Here is a 22,566-nt window from a genome sequence, read left to right as displayed (position 1 = left end):
AGGTCTTGCCATGTTGCCTAGGCTGCTCTTGAACTCCTGGGCTCAAAGGATCCTCCTGCCTAAGCCTCCCAAAGTACCGGGATTATAGGCATGAGCCACTGCACCAGGGTCCCCTCTCCCTTTAAAGGACAGAAAATAAGCCCAGCCCCAGGTTTCCCCTATCTTTTTCTCTCGAGAGAACACAAAGATGTATCCCATCTAGGGCTTTTTGAGGATCAGTGCCCAGAAAAGACAGAAGGGATGGTAAAGAAATGGAGGCTCAGACAGAGTGTTTCTCATTTGCCCAAGGTCAGACAAAGTCAGGTAAGGAAGAGCAATTTGCACCATCACAGGCTGGGCTTCCTTGGGGACCTTAGGCAGGAAAGTGGCTCTCAGCTAAGCCTGGGCCATTTAAATGCACAGAAATCACTGACCAGCAGGCTAGAAGGATTCTCGGGAATCATCTCACCCAGTTCCCTCACTTTATAGATGGGAACTGAGCCAGAGAAGCAGGGGGTCTTTCTTAGGGTCAAAGGGACACCAACACAGAACTAGGGCTGACTCCAGGCTTCCTGCTGCCTGTCTCAGAGCCCTTTCCAGTTCCCGATGCTGTGATATTACTCCCATTTTACAGATGCAGAAACTGAGACCCTAAGATATGAAATCTCTTGCCTAAAGCTCTACAATGAGTTGGTAGCAAAGAGAGATCTTGGAACTGTTGACTGTACCCACTTCTCTTTTTTTTGAGATGGAATTTCACTCTTGCCCAGGCTGGAGTGCAGTGGCGCGATCTCAGCTCACTGCAACCTCCGCCTCCCGGGTTCAAGTGATTCTCCTGCCTCAGCCTCTCAAGTAGCTGGGATTACAGGCATGTGTCACCACGCCCAGCTAATTTTGTATTTTTAGTAGAGGCAGGGTTTCACCATGTTGGTCAGGCTGGTCTCAAACTCCTGACCTCAGGTGATCCACCCCCTCAACTTCTCAAAGTGCTGGGATTAACAGGCGTGAGCCACCACGCCCAGCCAGTACCCACTTCTCTTAATGCTCTATGAGTTCCAAATTAAGTTGGGCAGCATTCTGGTTCCTTTACATTCTGATCAGTCACTCTGCAATGACTCATCACAATTCTCATTTTATGACTGAAGAAACTGAGGCCCAGAAAGGGGGAGTGGCTTGCCCAAGGTCACTCAGCAAGTTAGTGGTGGAGCTGGGACTAGAATCGCATTTCTAATCACACGCTTTCCTCTCTTTCCACGGGCACGGCATCAGGGTCCCCAAGGCCTTCTCTGCCCTGGCCCAGCACCTGCACAAAGACGGTGAAGAAGATGACAGTGATGATGGCAGTGAGGAACAGGTCACACATAGGGAAGTGCTTCTTGTCCAGGAGGTAGCCCAGAGAGAAGGCGATGGCCCCTCGCAGGCCCCCATAGGCGATGATGAACTGGTCCTTGGGGGTCAGCTTCACGATGCGGAACTTGTTGATGAACCAGGTCAAGCCCAGCACGCCTGCAGGGGAGGGGATGGGGGGATGAGGGTCAGGTCGCTGTCCCCAGTCCCTCCTAGCTTCTGCATCAGTGATTTCTCTGCGTATCCAGGAAGTCTCGCCCACCCCGCTCACTCAATTCCTGGGTCCCTCAGCCCAGAGTGCCCTGAACCCCTCAATTCAAGAGCTGGGTGGGTCCTTAAGGGGCTTCCCCAACCTGGATGTGCTTTAGAGACATCATGGAGGCCTCCCGTGGCTGGAGGGTGGGGGCAGGAAGAGGGAGAAAAGGTCAAACAAGATGGGTCCCTGGTCAATACTCGTTACATGTGACGGGTATGTGGGGGGGTCATGATCCTATTCTCTCTACTTTTCTAAGTACTTGAAATTTTCCATAATAAAGCATAAAAAATGCAGAGGGCTGGGCCCAACCTCCACCCACAGAACCAGAATCCCTGGAGGATGAGGCTCAGGAACAAAGGGGATTTCAAAAGTGCACCAAATAAATGTGAGGTCGCACCAGGCGTGGGGCACAGACCTAACCCTCAGAGAGAAAATGAGAGATCCAGGAGGAGGCGACGGAGGCACTGGGGTGAGGTATGTGGGGCACATGTGAGTGGAACCCATGCACCTGGGGCCCGGTCCCCACGTGTACCCCGGCCTGCTGCATAGGTTTGGAGGACTGCATGTGGTTCTGCACATGGTTCAGCACGTGCTCACGTCACCTGTGCTTGAGACAGTGCAGAGAGCACTCAGCTCAGAGTCACAGACCTGGGTTCTGTGGGCCTCAGGCCCCTTGTCAGGACAGCCACAGGCTCAGAGTCTCAGGGCCCCCTCACTTTGACACAGTTGACTCTGTCTCCAGAGACCACAGCCTTGCTGTGACACAGGCTTCTCCCAGCTCAAGGGCCCATCATGGAAACGGGAAGCCCCTCCTGTCTAGCTGTGCTGGGAGCAGGCAGGAGCCAATCAGGAAGCCTCCACCACAAACTGCATCACACATACACCCCCAGCCTCTCCACACACACACACACCCAGCCCCTCCACACACACACATACACACACATCCAGCCCCTCCACACACTCCCCACACACACCCAGCCCCTCCACACACACATACACACACACCCAGCCCCTATACACACACCCACCCCACACACCCAGTCCCTACACACACATACACCCAGCCCCTCCCACACACACCCAGCCCCTCCATACACACACACACCCCCAGCCCCTCCACACACATACATACACGCATATCCAGCCCCTCCACACACACAGCCACCCCCCACACCCAGCCCCTCCACACACACACACCAGCCCCTACACACACACCCAGCCGCTCCACACACACACACCAGCCCCTACACACACATCTAGCCCCATACACACACATACCCAGGCCCTCCACACGCACACACCCAGTCCCTCCACACACACCCAGCCGCTCCACACACACCAGCCCCTACACTCACACACCCAGTGCCTACACACACACCCAGCCACTCCACAAACACACCCAGCCCCTACACACAGCCCCTCAACACACGTCCCAGTTCCTCCACACACACACCCAGCCCCTCTAGACACACCCCGCAGCCCCTCCACAGACACATCCAGCTCCTCCCGACACAAAGCACCTCCCCCAACACACACACAGCCCCTCCACATACATACACACCCAGCCCCTCCACACACCCACACACACCCAACTCCTTCACACACACACACCCAGCCCCTACACACACACCCAGCCCCTCCACACACACACCCAGCCCCTCCACACACACCCAGCCCCTACACAGCCAGCCCCTCCACACATACACCCAGCCTCTCCACACACACCCAGCCCCTACACACACAGCCAGCCCCTGCACACACACACCCACACACACCCAACTCCTTCACACACACACCCAGCCCCTCCACACACACACCCAGCCCCTCCACACACACCCAGCCCCTACACACGCAGCCAGCCCCTCCACACACACACCCAGCCCCTCCACACACATCCAGCCCCATCCACACACACACACCTAACCCCTACACACACACACATGCACACACACACAGCCCCTCCACACACACATACCCAGCCCATCCACACACACCCCCAGCCCTTCCATACACACCCAGCCCCTCCAGACACACACCCCAGCCCCTCCACACACACACACATACATGCACACACACACCCAGCCCCTCCGCACCCAGCCCCTCCAGACACCCCCCAGCCCCTCTACACACACCCCCAGCCCCTCCAGACACACGTAGTCCCTCCTCCCCACAGAAAGCATCTCCACATACCCACACACACACCCAGCCCCTCCGCACACACCCAGCCCCTCCACACACACACCCAACCCCTACACACACAGTTCCAGCCCCTATACACACACACATCCAGCCCCTACACACAGCTCCTCCACACACACCCAGCCCCTACACACACTCCCAGTTCCTACACACCCAGCCCCTCCACACACACACACACCCAGCCCCTCCAGACATACACACACTGCCAACCCTCCAAATGCACCCCAGCCCCTCCACACACACAAAGCCCCTCCACACAACACACTATACACACAAAGCTCCTCCACACACACACAACCCCTACACACACCCAGCCCCTACAAACACACACAACCCCTACACACATACCCAGCCCCTACACACACACAACACACACACAAAGCTCTTCCGCACAACACACTATACACACACACTGCACCACAGCCTAACCCCTCCATACAGCACACACACATATACAAAGACCCTTCACACAACACACTACACACACACACACCCCCAAACCCCCACACACTACATACACACCACACACACATCCAGCCCCCCGACAATGCACTACACACACCACACACGCAATACGCATACACACACAACATAGCCCAGCCCCTCCACACAATCCATACTGCACCACACAGCCTGACCCTTCCACATAGTGTACTACACACCCCACGCACACAGCACCACTGCCCACCACCTCCCATATACACCACACACCCCCCCGCCCCAGCCCTGGCCCTCACCCAGCACGCGGGCGATGAGGCAGAAGAGCAGGGTGCTGATGACGAAGGTCCAGTTCCAGTGGTGGGAGCCGGCCACCGTGGAGACACCAAGGAAGATGAAGATGAGGGTCTCACTGACGCTGCTCCACATCTTCAGGAAGTATTTGATGGTGGTGTGGGACTTGTGGGAGATGTTGGCCTCCACATAGGGGCGCATCACCACTCCTGAGGCTATAAGCCTGGGGCAGGAAAGAGCGGGGTCAGGGCTCCACGTCGAGCTGTACCTGCCTGAGCCCCTCCACTGCCAGGGGCAATGGGGCCACGACCAAGGTGCCTGTGTTCTGAGCTCCTCTATGGGCCAGGGGCCCGCTGTGTGCTTTACACCCTGTTGCCACTCATCCTCACATCAACCCTACAGACACAGGTCTATTCCTCCATTTTTAAAATGAGTGATCTTGGCTGGGCACGGTGGCTCACGCCTGTAATCCCAGCACTTTGGGAGATGGAGACAGGCAGCTCACTTGAGGCCAGGAATTTGAGACCAGCCTGGCCAACATGGTGAAACCCAGTCTTTTCTAAAAATACAAAAATTAGCCAGGCACGGTGGTGGGCACCTGTAATCCCACCTAATTGCGAGGCTGAGGTGGGAGAATCTCTTGAACCCAGAAGGTGGAGGCTGCAGTGAGCTGAGATTGTGCCACTGCACTCCAGTCTGGGTGACAGAGTGAGATCCCATCTCAAAAAGAAAAAAAAAAAGAGAAATCTGACTCTAAGAGAAATAGTCACCTGTCCCGCCACGCTGCCTGCAGGCAGCAAAGGCAAGACACACAAACCACACTGTGTCCAACTCCAAAGCCTGTACCTTTGCCCCAAGGCCATGCTGCCGCTTGACTCAACAGGAGTCAATGACACAGGCCCATGGTCTCCTGGGTTTCTTCCCCTCAAGGCTGGCATCTGCCACTGCACAGGGGTCTCCACAGGGAGCTTTGTTCCAAGCAGCTGCTTGGAGCTCGGAGTCCTCCCAGCCCAGCGCTCACACCCGGGCTCTGCTCCTGGGAGCCAGGGGTCCTGAACCCCAGTTCTGCCTTGCCTCGGCACTGGAACACGTTCGCCCCTCACTGCCTCTCCACATCCCATTCTCCCCATTTCCAGACCTGGTGGGGGCCTCAGGACCGCCACGACTCAGGCCTGGTGAGCCTCCTACTGGGGCTGCTAAGGGGACTCCCTTTGAGACGAATGAAGTAGCAGGGGCTGCGGCTTTTCCTCAACGTGAAGCTTAGTGGCTTCCAACGCTCTGCTCTCATATACTCTGGGCTTGCCCTCATGCAGGTCACTCTTGCCTCATCTGCTCATGGCCTGAAATGCTGTCTCCAGATTCCTGGACCCCAGGGTGCCTAGCAGAAGTGCCCCTCTTCTAGGAAGCCACTGATGCCCTTGGCCATTTAAATGGCTACCAAGCACGTCTGGAGCCTGGAGCTCATGTCTCATCCTTGGAGCTCAAGGCTGGGCCCTGGGAGCTCCGTGACCCTACGAGCCTGGGGAATCCAAGCTGGCAGCCCCCACCCCCATCCTGCCAAGCCCACTGCCTGCTGCACGCAGACTCACGCCATGATGCCTGACAGGTGGAAGAGCTCGGCTGACAAGTAGGCCATGTAGCTGTAGAGGAAGACGAAGAGCGGCTCGATGACCCGGATGTGCGAGGTAAATCGGGAGGTGAAGGCTGCGATGACCCCGTAGACCACGCCCACAAACACCCCGCCCAGGGCCACCACGAAGAAGCTCAGGAAGCCGAGGAAGATGTCCACGATGCCCACGTGCTCATAGTTGGCAAACTCCTCAAAGAGGTGATACAGGACCTGGGGAGGGTGTGTAGGCTGGTGGGTGAGAGGAGAGGGCCCTGGCCCCACGGCTCCCTGGGGTCCACCCAGGGTGATCCTGTCCCCTCCGTTAACCATGGCCACAAGAAGAGGCCACACGGTAGCAGATAAACCCCAGTGCCAAGGAGGTGCTCAAAACCTCAGTCTGGGGCTGAGGGGCTTGCTCTGGGCCGGCCACGTGCCACACTGGTGAAGGGTGGACCCTGGGGAGCTCTGTGAAGACCCTGAAGCCAAACTGCCTGGACTGGAATCCTGGCTCTGCCTCTCCTGAGCTGTGTAAAGGAAGCAAATTCATCTTCCTGTGTTTCAGTTTTCCCCGCCTATAAAATGAGGATAATAATGCCAACTTTTAGGACTGCTGTGAGGACTAAATCAGCGAATCAAGTGCTCAGAGCCTTACCTGATGCAGTGTTAGCCACACCTGGTGCTATCAAGTCTGCCTCTCACTGCCTGACCTTGGGTATGTCATACCCATCACTGGGTTTCAGCCCCTCCTTCAGCACAAAAAAGGGACATTCACACAATGAACTAGAACGTGATTTCTTAACCTCTGGAGCTTTCTGAAAATACACATGTTCAGGCCATACTGGACTTGAACTCTCTGGGATAGGGCCAAGAAATCTCTATGTAACAAGCCCCCCAGGGGTTGCAGTGAACAGCCAAGTTCAGATGCTATGGAATTAGAGGCTAAGGCGCCCCTGTCTCCTGGACTGGGAAACAGATGGTCACTGCAACCCTACCATCAGACGTTTAAGTGGCACTTCATATACTGTAAAGCCCTTTGATGGTCTTTATCCAAGTCGACACTCAACAACCATGTGAGGCAGGTGGGTCAAGGATGCTCCTTTGCTAAATTGAGGCTCACAGTGGTAAAACAACATGCCAGGGGGCCCCCAGCCCAGGAGCAGAACTGGGCCCACAACTTGTTCCCTGACAGCCATGGCTGAGGCCTCCTTAGCAGGCTCGGCTTTGAGGGTCTGCCCCGCCTGTTGCTGGGTCCCTGAGCTGCCTGGCTCAAGGCTGTCCTAGACAGCTCTGTCAGGAAGCAGCAGGGACTTTCCAGGCCTGGAGGAAGGGAGGGGAGGACTTGAGGATCCATGACAGGGAACCCTCCAAAGCCTCCAGGACCTGGAGCAGGAGGAATGGACTGTGAGGAGTGACCTGTCTAGGGCACAGACCTGAGACCAGGCAGCTCAGGGTCAGCTTCCGGCTTTACTCTCTGGGAAATGGGGCACTCACACCTGTGCCCAGAGCTCCAGAAAGACCTGGCTTGGGCCAGGCAGGAAGGGGAGATGCAGAGCACTGGCCAGACCTGGTGCTGCTTGGCCCCAGCCGTCTGGGGGATAGGGCAGGGCTCCAGCAGCAGACAGCCTCTTAGCAGGGGCATGCTCAGCCGTGGGCTACCTAAACTCATTCCTGGCCTGAGGGGATTCATGGGTCCTCATAGTCTACCACATGGGCCCATGGAGTGGGCACAGAGGGGAAAGTCCTCCTTTCTGGCCTGGTGCTATTATCCCTGGAACTACAGAGAAGCAGAGTAACACAGGGGTAAGCACTTGGGCTTTGGACTCAGACTACGGATTTGAACCTCAGCTATATCATATATCAGGCTAATGTAACCTCTCTGTCCCTCAGTTTCCTCATCTCAAAAAACTGGGATATAACTGTGTCAACCTCATGGAGTTACTGTATAGATTAAATGAGGCAACACAGGCCAGGCACAATGGCTCACGCCTGTAATCTCAGCACTCTGGGAGGCCAAGGAGGGAGCATCGCTTGTGCTCGGGAGTTTGAGACCAGCCCAGGCAATATAATGAGACCCCAGATCTACAAAATAAATAAACAAATAAATACATTAGCTGGGTGTGATGGCCAGCACCTGCAGTCCCAGCTACTCGGGAGGCTAAGAGGGGAGGATCATTTGAGGAGTTTGAGGCTGCAGTGAGCTATGATTGTGCCACTGCACTCCTAGGTGACATTGTCTGTGTGACAGAAGGAGACTCTGTCTCTAAACAAATAAATAAAAATGAGGCAATACACATTCAGACAGGAAGCACCCAGTGAACACCAGCAATCACTACCACCGCTGCCACTGCCTTTGGGAGACATGACCGTGGGTCCACAAGTGGCTGGGTCTGTTACCTGCTTGATGCAACCATGCCCCAAGCTCCATAGCAGTGCTCACCTGAACCCCAACACCCAGATCCCACTGGAGAGGGCTTTATCTTTGGCACCCACTGGCTTCACAGACATTAGTGAGTATGACTCACTAACGTAAGTAACCCTGTAAGAAGCCTGGGAGGATGACAGGCTGAGTACTGCAATCCCTATGTCACAGATGGGGAAACTGAGGCTCAAGTGGTAACCCTGCTAGAGGAAGCCAGGACGGAGGCCTGCCTGCTCAGGCCAGGCTGCTGCTCTACCCAGCCTCATGAGGAGGCCAGGTAGGAACAGGAAGCTGAGGCTGCCAGCAGCCGAACACCACAGTCTGTCTCTACTCTGAGGTGCTGCTTCCTGAGGGTTGGGGCTGCAGAGAAGGGAGTAATGGCCTGGACATGCACATGTGCCCTTGAGCTTTCCTGTGAGTGCAGCTGCTCTGAGGGGGACAGCTCAGGAGGGGGTGGAAGGAAAGCACTAATCGTCTGCCACTTTGCAGCTATCAAAGGTGAGGCCGGCTGGGCATGGTGGCTCATGCCTGTAATCCCAGCACTTTGGGAGGCTGAGGTGGGTGGATCACCTGAGGTCAAGAGTTCAAGATCAGCCTGGCCAACATAGCGAAACCCGGTCTCTACTAAAAACACAAAAATTAGCTGGGCATGGTGACACACGCCTATAATCCCAGCTACTTGGGAGGCTGAGGAAGGAGAACTGCTTGAACCTGGGAGGCGGAGGCTGCAGTGAGCCGAGATTGCAACACTGCACTCCTGTCTGGGAGACAGCAAGATTCCGTCTCAGAAAAAAAAAAAAAAAGGTGAGGGCCACAGAGGTATAGCATTTGCTTAAGGTCGCACAGCAAGCAAGTGGCCAACTTATTTTACTTATCACCTTCTAGATGTTTTGGAGACAAGGTCCCTTTCCATAATCTCTCCCCAAAAACTGTGCACAAACCAAATTCTAACTTAAGAGATAGCCAACATGAGAGCTGAAAGACCCCTCACAGATGACATGGTCTGTGAAGAGGGAACAGGCACAGAGAGTAAAAGTAATTTGCCCAAGATCACATCAATGCAAGTGATGGGCCAGGCTTGTTGGTTCAGGTCTGTAATCTCAGCGCTTTGGGAGGCTGAGGCAGGAGGATTGTTTGAGGCCAAGAGTTCAAGACCAGCCTGGGCAACATGGTCAAACCCCATCTCTACAAAAAATTAAAAAAATTAGCCAGGTGTGGTGGTGCATGCCTGTAGTCCCAGCCACTCGGAAGGCTGAGGCAGGAGGATCTCAGGCCCAGGTGTTTGAGGCTGCAGTGAGTTATGACCATACCATTTCACCAGCCTAGGAGACAGGGCAAAACCCTGTCTCTTAAAAAACAAAAAGCAAGTCAAGTCAAGGAGGGAGCATATAACCTAGCAAAACTAAGAGTTAGGCCCTGGAGTCAGACAGACCTGGTTCAATCACAAACTGGTTCATACTCCAGCAGGTTATTTAACTTCTTTGGGACTGTGTCCTCCCCTGGAAAATGAGAATAATAAGCACCTCCTAAGGCAGCCATGAGGACTTAAATGAGACAATCCATGCCAAAGGACTCAGCATGGTGCCTGGCACTCAGGAAGGGGAAATGGGCCTTAGCTGTTTTGTTTTTTTTTTTTTGAGAGTCTTGCTCTGTCGCCCAGGCTGGAGTGCAGTGGCGTGATCTCAGCTCACTGCAAGCTCCGCCTCCTGGGTTCACACCATTCTCCTTCCTCAGCCTCCCGAGTAGCTGGGACTACAGGCGCCTGCCGCCACGCCCAGCTAATTTTTTGTATTTTTAGTAGAGACGGGGTTTCACCGTGGTAGCCAGGATGGTCTCGATCTCCTGACCTCGTGATCCACCCACCTCGGCCTCCCGAAGTGCTGGGATTACAGGCATGAGCCACCGCGCCCAGTCCCCATCTGTTTTTATTACTGTTATTAAAGGGCGGATGAGAGATTCACTGCTGGGCCTGGATTCGGGTTTGTACCGTTTGGACATGGGCATGGCCCCTGGCCTCCTCACCACAGTGACGGCGTCATTGAGCAAGGACTCCCCAAAGACAAGGATGTGCAGCAGCTCATTGATGTGAATTTCCTCAAAGACAGCCAGAACCGCCACGGGGTCCACGGCCGAGATGATGCTGCCGAAGAGCAGGTTGTCCAGGAGGCCGATGTTGTTGATCTGCTCACCGCCCACCAGGCACACGGCGTACATGAGTCCCCCCAGGAAGAAGGCGTTCCACAGTGTGCCCACCACGGCAAAGATCAGGATGGTGCCCAGGTTTTCTGTGAACTGCCGCAGCGGCAGGAAGTAGCCCGCGTCCAGGATGATGGGCGGCAGCAGGAAGAGGAAGAAGACGTCGGACTGCAGGAAGGGGGGTGTCTCGCCTACACCCTTGATCAGGCCCCCCACCAGCAGCCCCACCACGATCAGCAGGCAGCTCTCCGGGACGATGCTTGAGATAGTGGGGATCACATGGAAACCTGCGGAGGGCGAGAGAATGGGAGGCCATGGGCTTTCGGAGGAGCCGGGAGAACAGAAGGCTGGGGACGGGCTGGGGATGAGGAGCGCAGCTGGCCAGAAGTGCACAGGCTGGGTCTTAGAGGGCTGCTCTGTTAACTCTCTGAGCCGCTGCTTCCTCGCCTGGAAGGGACAATGCTAGCTTCACAGGTTTGCCATCATAAACCACGTGACAGTGTTTTTAAAGCAATTTTTTCAAAGGATACATACATGCTATCTCTGTCGCTGTCATAAAATGTTATGAAGTAGCAGTTTTATATGCCTCCAGAAGGCAGAAATTCTAAATTGATTACTGACGTGCCAAGTACCTACGGGCATCACCTGCGCCTGAACCCAGGGCATTATTCCAGGCACTAGTTCAGGGAGGCAGATCTGAGCTCAACCTGAGGAATAACAATCTAACAATTCTGTCTGAGGGAAGATGGCAGTTCCCTATCACCGAGCTGTTTAAGCAGAAGGCAGACAACCAGCTGGTGGGGAGTGGCATAGGAGACAGAAGAAAGCACAGAAGAATCTAAGAATACCAGCGTGGGAAGGAACTTGGGGATAATAAGGCCTGGGGTCTGCAAACCTGCAAAAGAGTAGGCTTTCCAGCTGAGTCCAGGCAGCTGCTTGAGACATGGCTCAAGGATGCCAATGGCAAGCAGGTTTGGCAGGTGAGATAAAATCTATTTGCCATCCCACTTCTAGCTCAATGCCACCCACTTTAAAGATGGGGCAACTAAGGCTCAGAAAAGGGAAGGGACTTGCCCAAAGTCACACAGCAAATGGGGAGCAGAACCAGATAGAACCCAGGTCTGATGCCCCAGTTCCCATCAAACTGCACAGTTCTGTAATTCAAGTTCGCCTATCCTTCCCTTCCATCAAGGCCTCCTCACACACCCTTCTGCCTGAGACCCACCAGCCATCTCCCCAGGCCATGTCCTGGCCAGCAGCAGGCCGCTCTGCTGTATTCCACCTTGAGGCTCCAAACCCGGAGCTGAGAAGTAGCAAAAATCCCCATGAGAGGGCCTCTCTCAATACCAGGTATGACCAGAGAACCCTGAGCTCCTGTGAGTGGTTTCTGTTGTTTGTTTTGTTTTGGGGTGGGAAAGTAGGTGGAAAACCCTGAGCATCTAGTTGTATGTTGGGTACCATGCTCCTAGGGGTGGCATAGTCAAGAGTCATAGTCATAGTCATGACCCTTTGCTCAAGAGGAAAGTTCTCTCTGGCCTGGCATGGTGGCTCATGTCTGTAATCCCAGCACTTTAGGAGGCTGGGGTGGGAGGATCACTTGAGGTCAATAATTTGACACCAGCTTATACAACATAGGAGACCTCATCTCCACTTAAAAAAAAAAAAAATAGCTGGGCATGGTGTGCACCTGTAGTCCCAACTAGTCAGGAGGGCTGTGGCAGGAGGATCACTTGACCCCAGCCTCAAAATAAACAAACAAACAAACAAACAAACAAAAGCAAAGCTATTTCTCCTCCCCTTCCCTATCTTGCAAGCTCTGTGCAGGCAGATCCCGTAACTGCTTATCATTATACACCCAGGGCTAGGACACTAGAGGTGCTCAACAAATACCGGCTGACTTGAAAATACACAGGGCTGGGACATCACCCAAGATTTCCGATCACCTGCATGCCTGGCCAGGCCTCTGCTCTCATTACTTACTCTTGAGATCCTTGGGACAGAGGAGGAACTTCCCTCTCCATGCCCAAAGCCCTTCCTACTCTCAGGTAGGAATCTGGGCAGTGCTAGTACAGTGACAAGTCAAAGTTCACACTGCTGGCTGGGCACAGTGGCTCACGCCTGGAATCCCAGCACTTTGGGAGGCCAAGGTGGGTGGATCACCTGAGGTCAAGAGTTCAAGACGAGTCTGACCAATATGGTGAAACACTGTCTCTACTAAAAATATAAAAATTGGCCAGGCATAGTGGTGGGCGCCTGTAGTCCCAGCTACTCGGGAGGCTGAGACAGGAGAATTGCTTGAACCTGGGAGGTGGAAGTTACAGTGAGCTGAGATTGCGCCATTGCACTCCAGCCTGGGCAACAGAGCAAGACTCCATCTCAAAAAAAAGAAAAGAAAAGAAAAAAAAAAAGTTCACACACTGAACAGTATCCAGGCCCAGAATCCTGGCACAGTGCCAAGCACCCTGGCACACTCAAAACACATTGGGAAAAAAAGACATCGCCATCCTAGGCCAAGAGGACCTCGAAGGCACCATGTGCATTCTCCTGATTTCAAAATAGACATGACCAAAAGTCACTTTTTGTTCATCTACTTTCCACATCAATAAAAGCGAAAATAATTCCAAAATCACCTCTTTTGCTGAATAGTACCCCAGTCTTTGTACTGTCCACCAGTCAACATCCAGTGTGTAGCTGGCTGGTCCACTGGGAAGGGCTAGTCATATTGGGCCCAAGTCTCTCTTGCTGTAGAGGATAAAGCCCACGTTTTCAGCACTGCCTCTGTCATCTGGTCTTGCCTCATGTCCCATTCTCCCCACTGTCAACTCTTAGGTTTCAGCCTTGCCAAATTCCTTGCAATTGCCCCATATGAGCCACATCCTCTTTTGTCTGCCAACCTTCGCCTAGTCTAGTTCCTCTCTAGAAATCATTCCTCTACCTTTACCCCCACTGTATGTGGCTGACATCATATCCTCTGCCTGCCTCCTCCTCCAGGAAGTATTCCCTGACCACCACCTGTCTGCCCAGGTTAGGGCAGGAATCTTCTGGTGCCTCCCTCTCTCACAGCCTTCAATCTGCAGTCATCTCCCAGGTTCCTGTCTCTCTTCCTGGCACCCACTGAGATCAGTCAGACAACCCAGGCAGAAGCAGCTAAGATAAGACAATGGCACCACACCCCAAAGACCTGCAGTGTGCTGGAGGGCAGATAGGCACAGCGCAGGGGAGATAAGCAGGATGAAGATTTAGGGGAGCAGAACTCCTTCAGGCAGGGGCCAGAAAGCACCTTCCCAAGGCCAGAAGTCCAGCTCCAGCCAGCTACATGCTGACCCCCTCCACAGCCTCCCTGCCCCTGACCTGGCATGAGCACCAAGAGCTGCCTTAGGAGAAGGCAGAGTGTAAAGAGATAGTCCAGGGCAGGCAGATGACGGCTTCCACCTCCAGCTAAGAGGTCAGGCTCTAAAAATGCCTCCTATCCCCACTCTGTGCCATCAGCCCAATCCACAGAGCCTTCCTGGCCCCATAAATCGCCAGACAGTGCCTGGGAGACCCAGAGAAGAGTTGGCCACAGCTCCTGCCTGGGGAGGGGGCAGGCATGTGAAACAAGCCAAGAGCAGCAACATGAAGAAGGCTCCTCAGCTCTGAGGGCGTCCCATGAGCCAGAACTGTGCTGGGAGCCTGGCACACACCATCTCATTCAGTCCTCACCACAGTCCTTTGGATAGGTATTGCCTCCATTTTGCAGAAGACAAAGCTGAGGTCGGCAAGGTTATGCTGCTTCCCCAGTGTCTAAGGGAGGACCTCTGTTCTACTTAGGTGTCTCAAACCTGTAGCCGAGAACGCTAATTAATTCTTTACTCAAAGCTCGGTATTTTCTCTGAGCCAGGCCATACTGGACACTGAGGACACTGAGGTGACTCAGACTCTGAACCTTCGTGAGCAGCTAATGGGGAGGGCCATGCTATTCCAGCCCTTGGAGCTTCTATGACCAGGTGAACAGACAGCTGGCATTCCTATTGGACACAAGAAAAGCAAGCTCTGAGAGGCTGGACGCACTCAGCCAGGCCAACCAGGACTGGGTCCTGCGCCTTCTGACTACAGCACAGCGACCTCTTTCTCCTTCAGCCAGCTCCAGAGTACCTGGAGCTGGAGCCATGTTCCCGGAGCTGGTTTCCCCGGCTTTCCTGTTTTGGCTCTGGCGCTCAGTGAGCTGAAGGAGCTCTAGGCCCTGATGGGTTCTCTGGACCCGAGGGGAGGGCCGGGCTGGGCCAGGCTGATGAGAAAGGTCTGAGATCCACTCTTGGCTCCCTGCCCATGGGTAGGAGGCACATTACTGGAAAGCACTTCCAGGGCTGGGGGAGGAAGGGATTCTGTCATCAGAAGGAGGCTCCCTCAGGAGCAATGGCTCAGGCAAGTGGGAAGCAGCCCCTGGACCTGTGCTGGCTTGTCCCTCTCCCAACGTCCTGACTCCACCAACTGCGCTCACTCTGCATCCCTGCAGAGTCCCCACAAAGTGTAAGGCACTTGCTGACACCTGGTGTGGTGAAAGGGGCACAGAAGGATGGCTGGAGCCCCTGGTACCCTGACAAAAGCCCTGCATGGAGGCAAGATCCCAGGATGCCAAGAGATGAGGCAAAACTTTCAGGGCCCAAACATGCAGCAGCAGTGATGTCACCAGGGTGAAATCAGGGGTGGGAAGAGGCAGTTAGAGTAAGAACCAGAGATGTGAGAGCTGGAATGGATCTTGGAGAGCATCTAAATTCTCCATTATACAGTCAGGGAAATGGAGACAGCCAGTGACCTGTCAATGATCACGTGTCCAGTTCTACCCCAGCAGTCCGTGACACTCCAAGCCCTGTGGTGTGTACAAGCCACACAGCCTCCTTTGAGGACGTCCAGTCCTCCCAGAACAAGGAGGCACGAAAGTGTGGAATTTGGCATCTCCAAGCACAGCCACAGGCCAAACCCTCTGACACAGTTCAGAGTTGGCTCTCCTTTTACAAGAGGCTGGGGGATGGGAGAAGTGTTTTTCATTCTATCTAGTGTAGGTGGTAGCTGGAACGAACACACACACACACACACACACACACACACACACACACACACACTTGCTGAGCAGACACCTCACCAAACCTCCAACTGATGGGGGCTCCCAGCCCCCTGCGGCTGCTTTGCACCACAAGAATGTTTTATTTATATCTCCTCGGACGGTCCCCATCTGCTGAGACTGGCTCAGTGGAGCAGGCAAGGCTGTCCCACATCACCCTGGGTTGCCAGGGTGACCAGACATGCCTGATCCCCCTTCCCACAGCCCTCCTCTGGCCTGGGAAGTCAGAGGGGAGTGCTGGGAAGAGGGGTCTCTTTGGCCCATAGTGCCAGGTCACCAGGGACCCAGGGGCACACTGAGGGCTCTGTCGCCCTACTTCCAGGCCTGAGGACTGCTCTGGGGCTGCAACTCGGCCAGGTCCCAAGGGATTCCTAGTTGCACAACGATTCCATTTCTTTAACTCCCTCTTCAACTGCCCCAGCAACCAGTCTCAACTGCAGCAATGAAAGGTAATACTTCCCAATGAAAGCCCAGCACTCTACAGTTTACAGCAGCACACTCTGATGCTTTTTTTTTTTTGAGACGGAGTCTTGCTTTGTCGTCCAGGCTGGAGTGCAGTGGCCGGATCTCAGCTCACTGCAAGCTCCGCCTCCCAGGTTCACGCCATTCTCCTGCCTCAGCCTCCCGAGTAGCTGGGACTACAGGCGCCCACCACCTCGCCCGGCTAGTTTTTTGTATTTTTTTAGTAGAGACGGGGTTTCACTGTGTTAGCCAGGATGGTCTCGATCTTCTGACCTCGTGATCCGCCCATCTCGGCCTCCCAAAGTGCTGGGATTACAGGCTTGAGCCACTGTGCCCAGCCTCTGATGCTTCTTAACCCATTTGCTCTTCACCACAGTTCTGGGAAGTCACAATTACCATCCCCCTATTTTACAGATGAGGAAACTGAAGCACAGAAAGGTTAAGCAACTTGATCAAAGTCACACAGCTGGTAACTGGGATTTAAACCCAGGTAGTCTGGCTCCAGAGTCTGTGTTCTGGCCACTCACCATTTTATCCTTGGCTTTATTCTCACTTTGTTTCTAAGGGGTGTGTGAGCCTGGGACTAAAGAGGCCCAAAGCAGTTCCCAAAGGGTCAGAGGTAGGTATTTCTTTCCACGAGCTCCCCTCCAGGAAGTATCCCACTGCTCCCCTTCTATTCTAGTGGCCTAGTAAAGACTTCATGAAATCCTTCCTATCTTCTAAGGCTGCCCCCTCCAGGAAGCTCTCCTGAGTTAACTCAGCCAGGAGGGGTCAATCTTTTCTACCAAACTTGTAGAGCAAGAAGTGATAACTATTCAGACTGTTCAGCCCCTGCCTGGCTGATCTGCACTCAGCCCTGGTGTCCACTGGGGCTGGAGGACCCCTGGGTCCAGGAGGGCTCTGACTCTTTTTGAGTCTGATTCTCAAGGCTAATTCTTCCTATTATCGATGTCAGCTATGAGGATTAGGGAGAAAGAAAAGCCACATTAGGACAGACTCAGCCACTGCCTCAGCGGGTTCACAGCCAGACCTGCAGAGGAGACAAAGACACATGGCACTGGCCACCCCGCCCTATGTTCCCACTGTCAGAAAACTGAGTTCTAATCAGAACCCAGCCACAACTTGCTGGGTGGCTTTAGACAAGTTACTTTACATCCCTCCCCTCAAAGTTTCTCCATCTGTGTAAAAGCCTATTTCAGAGGGTTTCTGGAGTACAAGAGGAGATAAGGATAAAGAGCACCAAGCAATAATGGTACTCAATGTTAGCCAGTGTGGTGCCTCCTATTACTATTGTAATTTTCTTTAACACCCAAGTATAATACAATTCACTCTGCATTACTGTGACTTGTTAATGTGTCTGTGTCCATCACTGGGCTATAAGCTCCCTGAGGGTAGGAACTGTCTAGATTCATGTGGGTCTCCAGCTTCCAGCACAGAGTAGGCATCAACTATTTGTGAACTGAAACAAAACTGACCTCAGCACTTTGGGAGACCGAGGGGAGAAGACTGCTTGAGGCCAGGAATTTGAGACCAGTCTGGGCAAAATAGTGAGACCTCATCTCTACAAAAATAAAAACGAAAATAATTAGCTGGATGTGGTGGCGTATGAGGCAGGAGGATTGCTTAAGTCCATGAGTTTGGAGCTACAGTGAGCTATGACAGTGCCACTACTCTTCAGCCTGGGAGACAGAGTGTGCCCTTATCTCTAATTTTAAAAGGAAAGAAAAACGAAGTAAATTTCACTTGTTAGATGTGAAGTATGGGAAAGAAGGAGGTGGGGATGGGTCTAGAGTTTCAAGACTAAGTGGTGTTCCCAGAGCAGGGACCATCTGAATTGAGCTTTGAAGGATCAATAGAAGTTTGCCGGAAGAGAAGGGTTTGTATCCTTTAAAAAGTCTAGTATAGTACCTTGCACACAATAAATGGATATGTGGGTAATGAATGAAAGAAAAACAAGTAAAGAAGACAATAAATAGGAAGGCAGGCTGACTTCACCAAGCTTTTGTCAATATCCAAACAAGAGGGCTCTTGTGAAGATTAAATGATATGACGTACATAAAAGACTCAGCACAATACCTGGTACATGTGTCTTTGAGTCTCATTTCCTCTCTGTAACTAGGATGATGATGATTAAAAGCAACTTTGAGATAATTTAATTAGAACTCCTGGCCAGGCTCAGAGGCTCACACCTGCAATCCCAGCACTTTGGGAGGCCGAGATGGGTGGATCACCTGAGGTCAGGAGTTTGAGACTAGCCTGGCCAACATCGTGAAACCCCTCCTCTATTAAAAATACAAAAATTAGCCAGGCGTGGTGGTGGGTACCTGTAATCCCAGCCATTGGAGAGGCTAAGGCAGGAGAATCGCTTGAACCTGGGAGGCGGAGGCTGCAGTGAGCTGAAATCGTGCCACTGTACTCCAGCCTGGGCAACAAGAGTGAGACTCCGTTTCAGAAAAAACAACAACAAAAAACAAACAAACAAACAAAAAACTCCCATCCCACAGCAGAAACTCAATGAATAATACTTTTTATTTTTTATTTATTTATTTTTCTGAGGTAGACTCTTGCTCTGTTGTCAGTCTGGAGTGCAGTGGTGTGATCTCCGCTCACCCCCTGGGTTTAAGCAATTCTCCTGCCTCAGCCTCCTGAGTAGCTAAACTACAGGCGTACACCAATATGCCCAGCTAATTTTTGTATTTTTAGTAGAGATGGGGTTTCACCATGTTGGCCAGGATGGTCTCGATCTCGACCTCGTGATGATCCGCCCACCTTGGCCTCCCAAAGTGCTGGGATTACAGACGTGAGCCACCGCGCCTGGCCAAATAATACTTTTTTAAAAATGTAGCAGCCAGCTGGGCGTGGCAGCTCATGTCTGTAATCCCAGCACTTTGGGAGGCCAAGGCAGGTGGATCTCCTGAGATCAGGAGTTCTAGACCATAGTGACCAACGCGGTGAAACCTCGTCTCTACCAAAAATATAAAAATTAGCCAGGTGTGGTGGCAGACGCCTCTAATCCCAGCTACTCAGGAGGCTGAGGCAGGAGAATCACTTGAACCTGTTAGGCAGAGGTTGCAGGGAGCCGAGATCACACCACTGCACTCCAGTCTGGGCAACAGAGCAAAATTCTGTTTCAAAAAAAAAAAAAAGATAAACTGTCCAGCACCCAGGAGACAAACACTGGACACTTGGAGAATCTGATGGAAGGCTCTGTGCAGGGGCTTATACACACCCCTCTCATTTCATCTCACATTCTGACCCCCAATTTGACAGATGAAGAAATCCAGGTTCAGAGAGGTGACTTGTCCAAGGCTACCTAGCTGGGAAGTGGCAGGGTCATCATTAGAATCCAGTTCTCTGAACTGCTAGTTCTTTGGGCCATGCTGCTTCAAAGAAAACAGCTTGTCAGGATCACCAGGAAGAGAATTCAAGTCTGCAATAAATATGCCTCCCCCACAAAAGCAGCCATAAATAAATCTGTTCCAAGTACCTGGGCAGGCATGCTTCCCCATACCCAGGGCAATCAGTCTCTCTCTGTGCCTTTCCCCATCATTCTTCCAAACAGCACTTTTATTTCTTGCTTGTTTCAATCCACATTTCAGGGAGTCCTACTATGTTGTAGAGACAGGGTCTCACCCTCTGGGAATGTCAGGTCTGGATGAGAAAGCAGGTAAAAAGCTGTCAGAAAACACAGCAGCATACACTGGGCTACCTGAGTCATGGAAAAGAGAAGAGTGCGCCAGGAGGCCAAAACCCCGGGTCCAGACCCCGCTCTGCCCTTTAGTAACCATAAGCTTTGGGTAAATCACTACACAATGGAATAGCCTCCGTTTTCTTGTCTGTAAACAAGTGAGAACAGGGACTAGACACAGAAGCAACTTGTGCACTGAGATGACTGAGAAAAGAGAGGTAAGGCAGGCTGGGGGGCCTGGGAGGCCCCTGGAGTAATAAGCAGCGATTTAGCCAGCAGCAACTGCCTTAGAGACCTGGCAAGAGAGGCTGTTCCAGAGGCAGGCATGTTGTGATAGCGGATTACAGGCTCAGGGACCTTGGCACTGAGTTACAAATCCCTCATGATGTATAGCCTCTCTCTCTCTCCTTCCTTTCTCCTCTCACCTGTCCCATCTACATCAACTTGACTCCAGTAGCCAGAAGTCCCCAAATCCTACCTCTAAGCAAACAGCGGGAAACTCTTCCTCACCTGGAACTTCTACCCACCTTTCACATCTCAGTGGAGGGCTGGGCGCGGTGGTTCACACCTGTAATCCCAGCACTTTGGGAGGCAGAGGTGGGCGGATCACCTGAGGTCAGGAGTTCAAGATTACCCTGGCCAACATGGTGAAAATCCATCTCTACTAAAAACAGAAAAAATTAGCTGGGTGTGCGCCTGTAGTCCCACTACTCAGGAGGGTGAGGCATGAGAAATGCTTGACCCTGCAGGCGCAGGTTGCAGAGAGCCAAGATTGCGCCACTGCACTCCAGCCTGGGCGACAGAGTGAGACTCCGTCTCAAAAAAACAAAAAGAAAAAAACAAACAAAAAAACCCAGTGCAGGTGTCACCTCCTCTGGGAAGCCTTCCTGGAGCCACACCCCCGCCCTCCCCAGGCTGAGTCAGATGCTCCTCCAAACTGAGGAGCTCTGTGTTCAGTGCCTCAGCCAGCCTGGCACCCCAGCACACAGCTCTGGGCCCCCAAAAAGTGATGCTCAGAAAAAGCAGGTTAAGGGAATGATGAACACTTCCTGAAGGGTATAGGACTAAAGTTTGGTCTCAAGGGTGGGTGACTAAAGGGGGAAGAGTGTGAACAAATGAAAAGAGAGGGAATCTCAAAAGCCTTCTGAGGATCCTGAAGCCTGCAGCCAGCCTCGAAACGAGAGTGAACAGTGCAGGAGACGCCGGCACACAGGCCTGACCAGGGCAGACCAAGCAAGGAACTGAGTCAAGGAGCCTGAGCCGACACAGCAGGCCTCAGAGGGTTCCCTGACCTTCAGCCTGGCCCTGAATGCCCCATCCTAGCCTGCGGCCTGGTTCTACCACCACCAGCCTTCTCCCTGGGTCTCAAGGACCCATTTCCATAACCCCTATACCACCCCAAGCTGGGGCAGCACCTCTTGGTATCCAGCCCAACCTTCCCAATCATCCAAGCTCTGCATAAACACTTGTTGAATAAATTTCACTCCAGCAGATCGCCCCTCCCCCTGCAGAAAAGGCGCTGGATCAAGAGTCCTCATGCAGTGAAGCAGAGGATGACTCACAGGGGAGAAGGGAGGGACAGGGACTGGGACTGGCAGTAAACAGCCCGTGTGTTGACAAGAGGCAGAGCTCCAACAGGCCCAACAGTGCCTGGCAAGGGAGAGGTGCCAGGCAGCAGGGTGGTTACCTGGGGAAAGGGTTATCTGGGGAAGCATTGGGGGTTAGCTCAGGGGGTGGGGGGCAGATCGGGGGGTGGGGGCAGCTCGGGGTAGGACCTCAAGCTCCAAAGACTCTCATGGCTGGATTGGGTGTCTGGTAGGTGACCATATGATATGCACTGGTTTCTTCTGATTTTCTCAAAATGGAAATATATTATATTGCTTTGGTGATTTTAAATAAAACTCATGGTCTTTTTTTTCTAACAGTCATATAAGTGTTTAAGTGTAAGGAAAATCATCTCTCAGTGATTCTCCCCCTTCCCCTTTACCAGCTATAGCAGTCTCCCCCACAACCAAATTTCTGTTAAGTTTGGTATATATTCTTGCAGGCTTTTCTGCGTCTATAGGTTGTTTGAAACTACGTGTGAATGGTAAATCACACCTGCTGTGCTTAAACTGCTTCTATGGGGCAGAGACTGCACTAAGCACTGAGGCATCTCATTTAATTCTCTCAACAACCCCAATGCAGTAGGTATAAATATTATCCGAATTTTATTTTTATTGCTTTTTTTTTTTTGAGACAGAGTCTTGCTCTGTCACCCAGGCTGGAGTGCTGGAGTGCAATGGCACAACCTTGGCTCACTGCAACCTCCGCCTCCCGGGTTCAAGTGATTCTTCTGCCTCAACCTCCCGAGTAGCTGGGATTACAGGTGCCCGCCACCATGCCTGGCTAATTTTTGTGTTTTTAGTAGAGATGGGGTTTCACCAGGTTGGCCAGGCTGATCTCGGACTCCTGACCTCAGCTAATCCGCCTACCTTGGCCTCCCAAAGTGCTGGGATTACAGGCGTGATCCACCACGCCCAGCCCTTTTATTGGGCTTTTAAAAAAAAAGTTTTTTTTTTTTTTTTTTTTTTTTTTT

The 22,566-nt window shown here is 52.8% G+C and overlaps 1 protein-coding gene across 7 annotated transcripts in view; it reads right to left on the bottom strand.

The window, feature by feature from the left end:
* SLC9A1 (solute carrier family 9 member A1) overlaps window positions 1–22,566 on the bottom strand; it is a 58,628-nt gene that overhangs the window by 5,745 nt on the left and 30,317 nt on the right. For all 7 annotated transcript variants that reach the window (XR_001882313.1, XM_017856439.1, XM_017856440.1 and 4 more), the window contains 4 exons: window positions 10,564–11,024; window positions 6,103–6,353; window positions 4,519–4,736; window positions 1,283–1,485 (listed from right to left, as the gene is read on the bottom strand). Coding sequence is in view for 6 of the 7 variants with exons in the window: in XM_017856439.1 (XP_017711928.1) it covers window positions 1,283–1,485; window positions 4,519–4,736; window positions 6,103–6,353; window positions 10,564–11,024 (1,133 nt within the window). In the remaining variant the exon portion in view is untranslated. The remainder of the gene's footprint in view (window positions 1–1,282; window positions 1,486–4,518; window positions 4,737–6,102; window positions 6,354–10,563; window positions 11,025–22,566) is intronic.

This window comes from Rhinopithecus bieti, unplaced genomic scaffold (genome assembly GCF_001698545.2).
Source record: "Rhinopithecus bieti isolate Rb0 unplaced genomic scaffold, ASM169854v2 scaffold_41082, whole genome shotgun sequence".
NCBI lineage: Eukaryota > Metazoa > Chordata > Mammalia > Primates > Cercopithecidae > Rhinopithecus > Rhinopithecus bieti.
The sequence above is the reverse complement of the archived record's forward strand: the minus strand, read 5'-3'. Positions and strand labels throughout refer to the sequence as shown.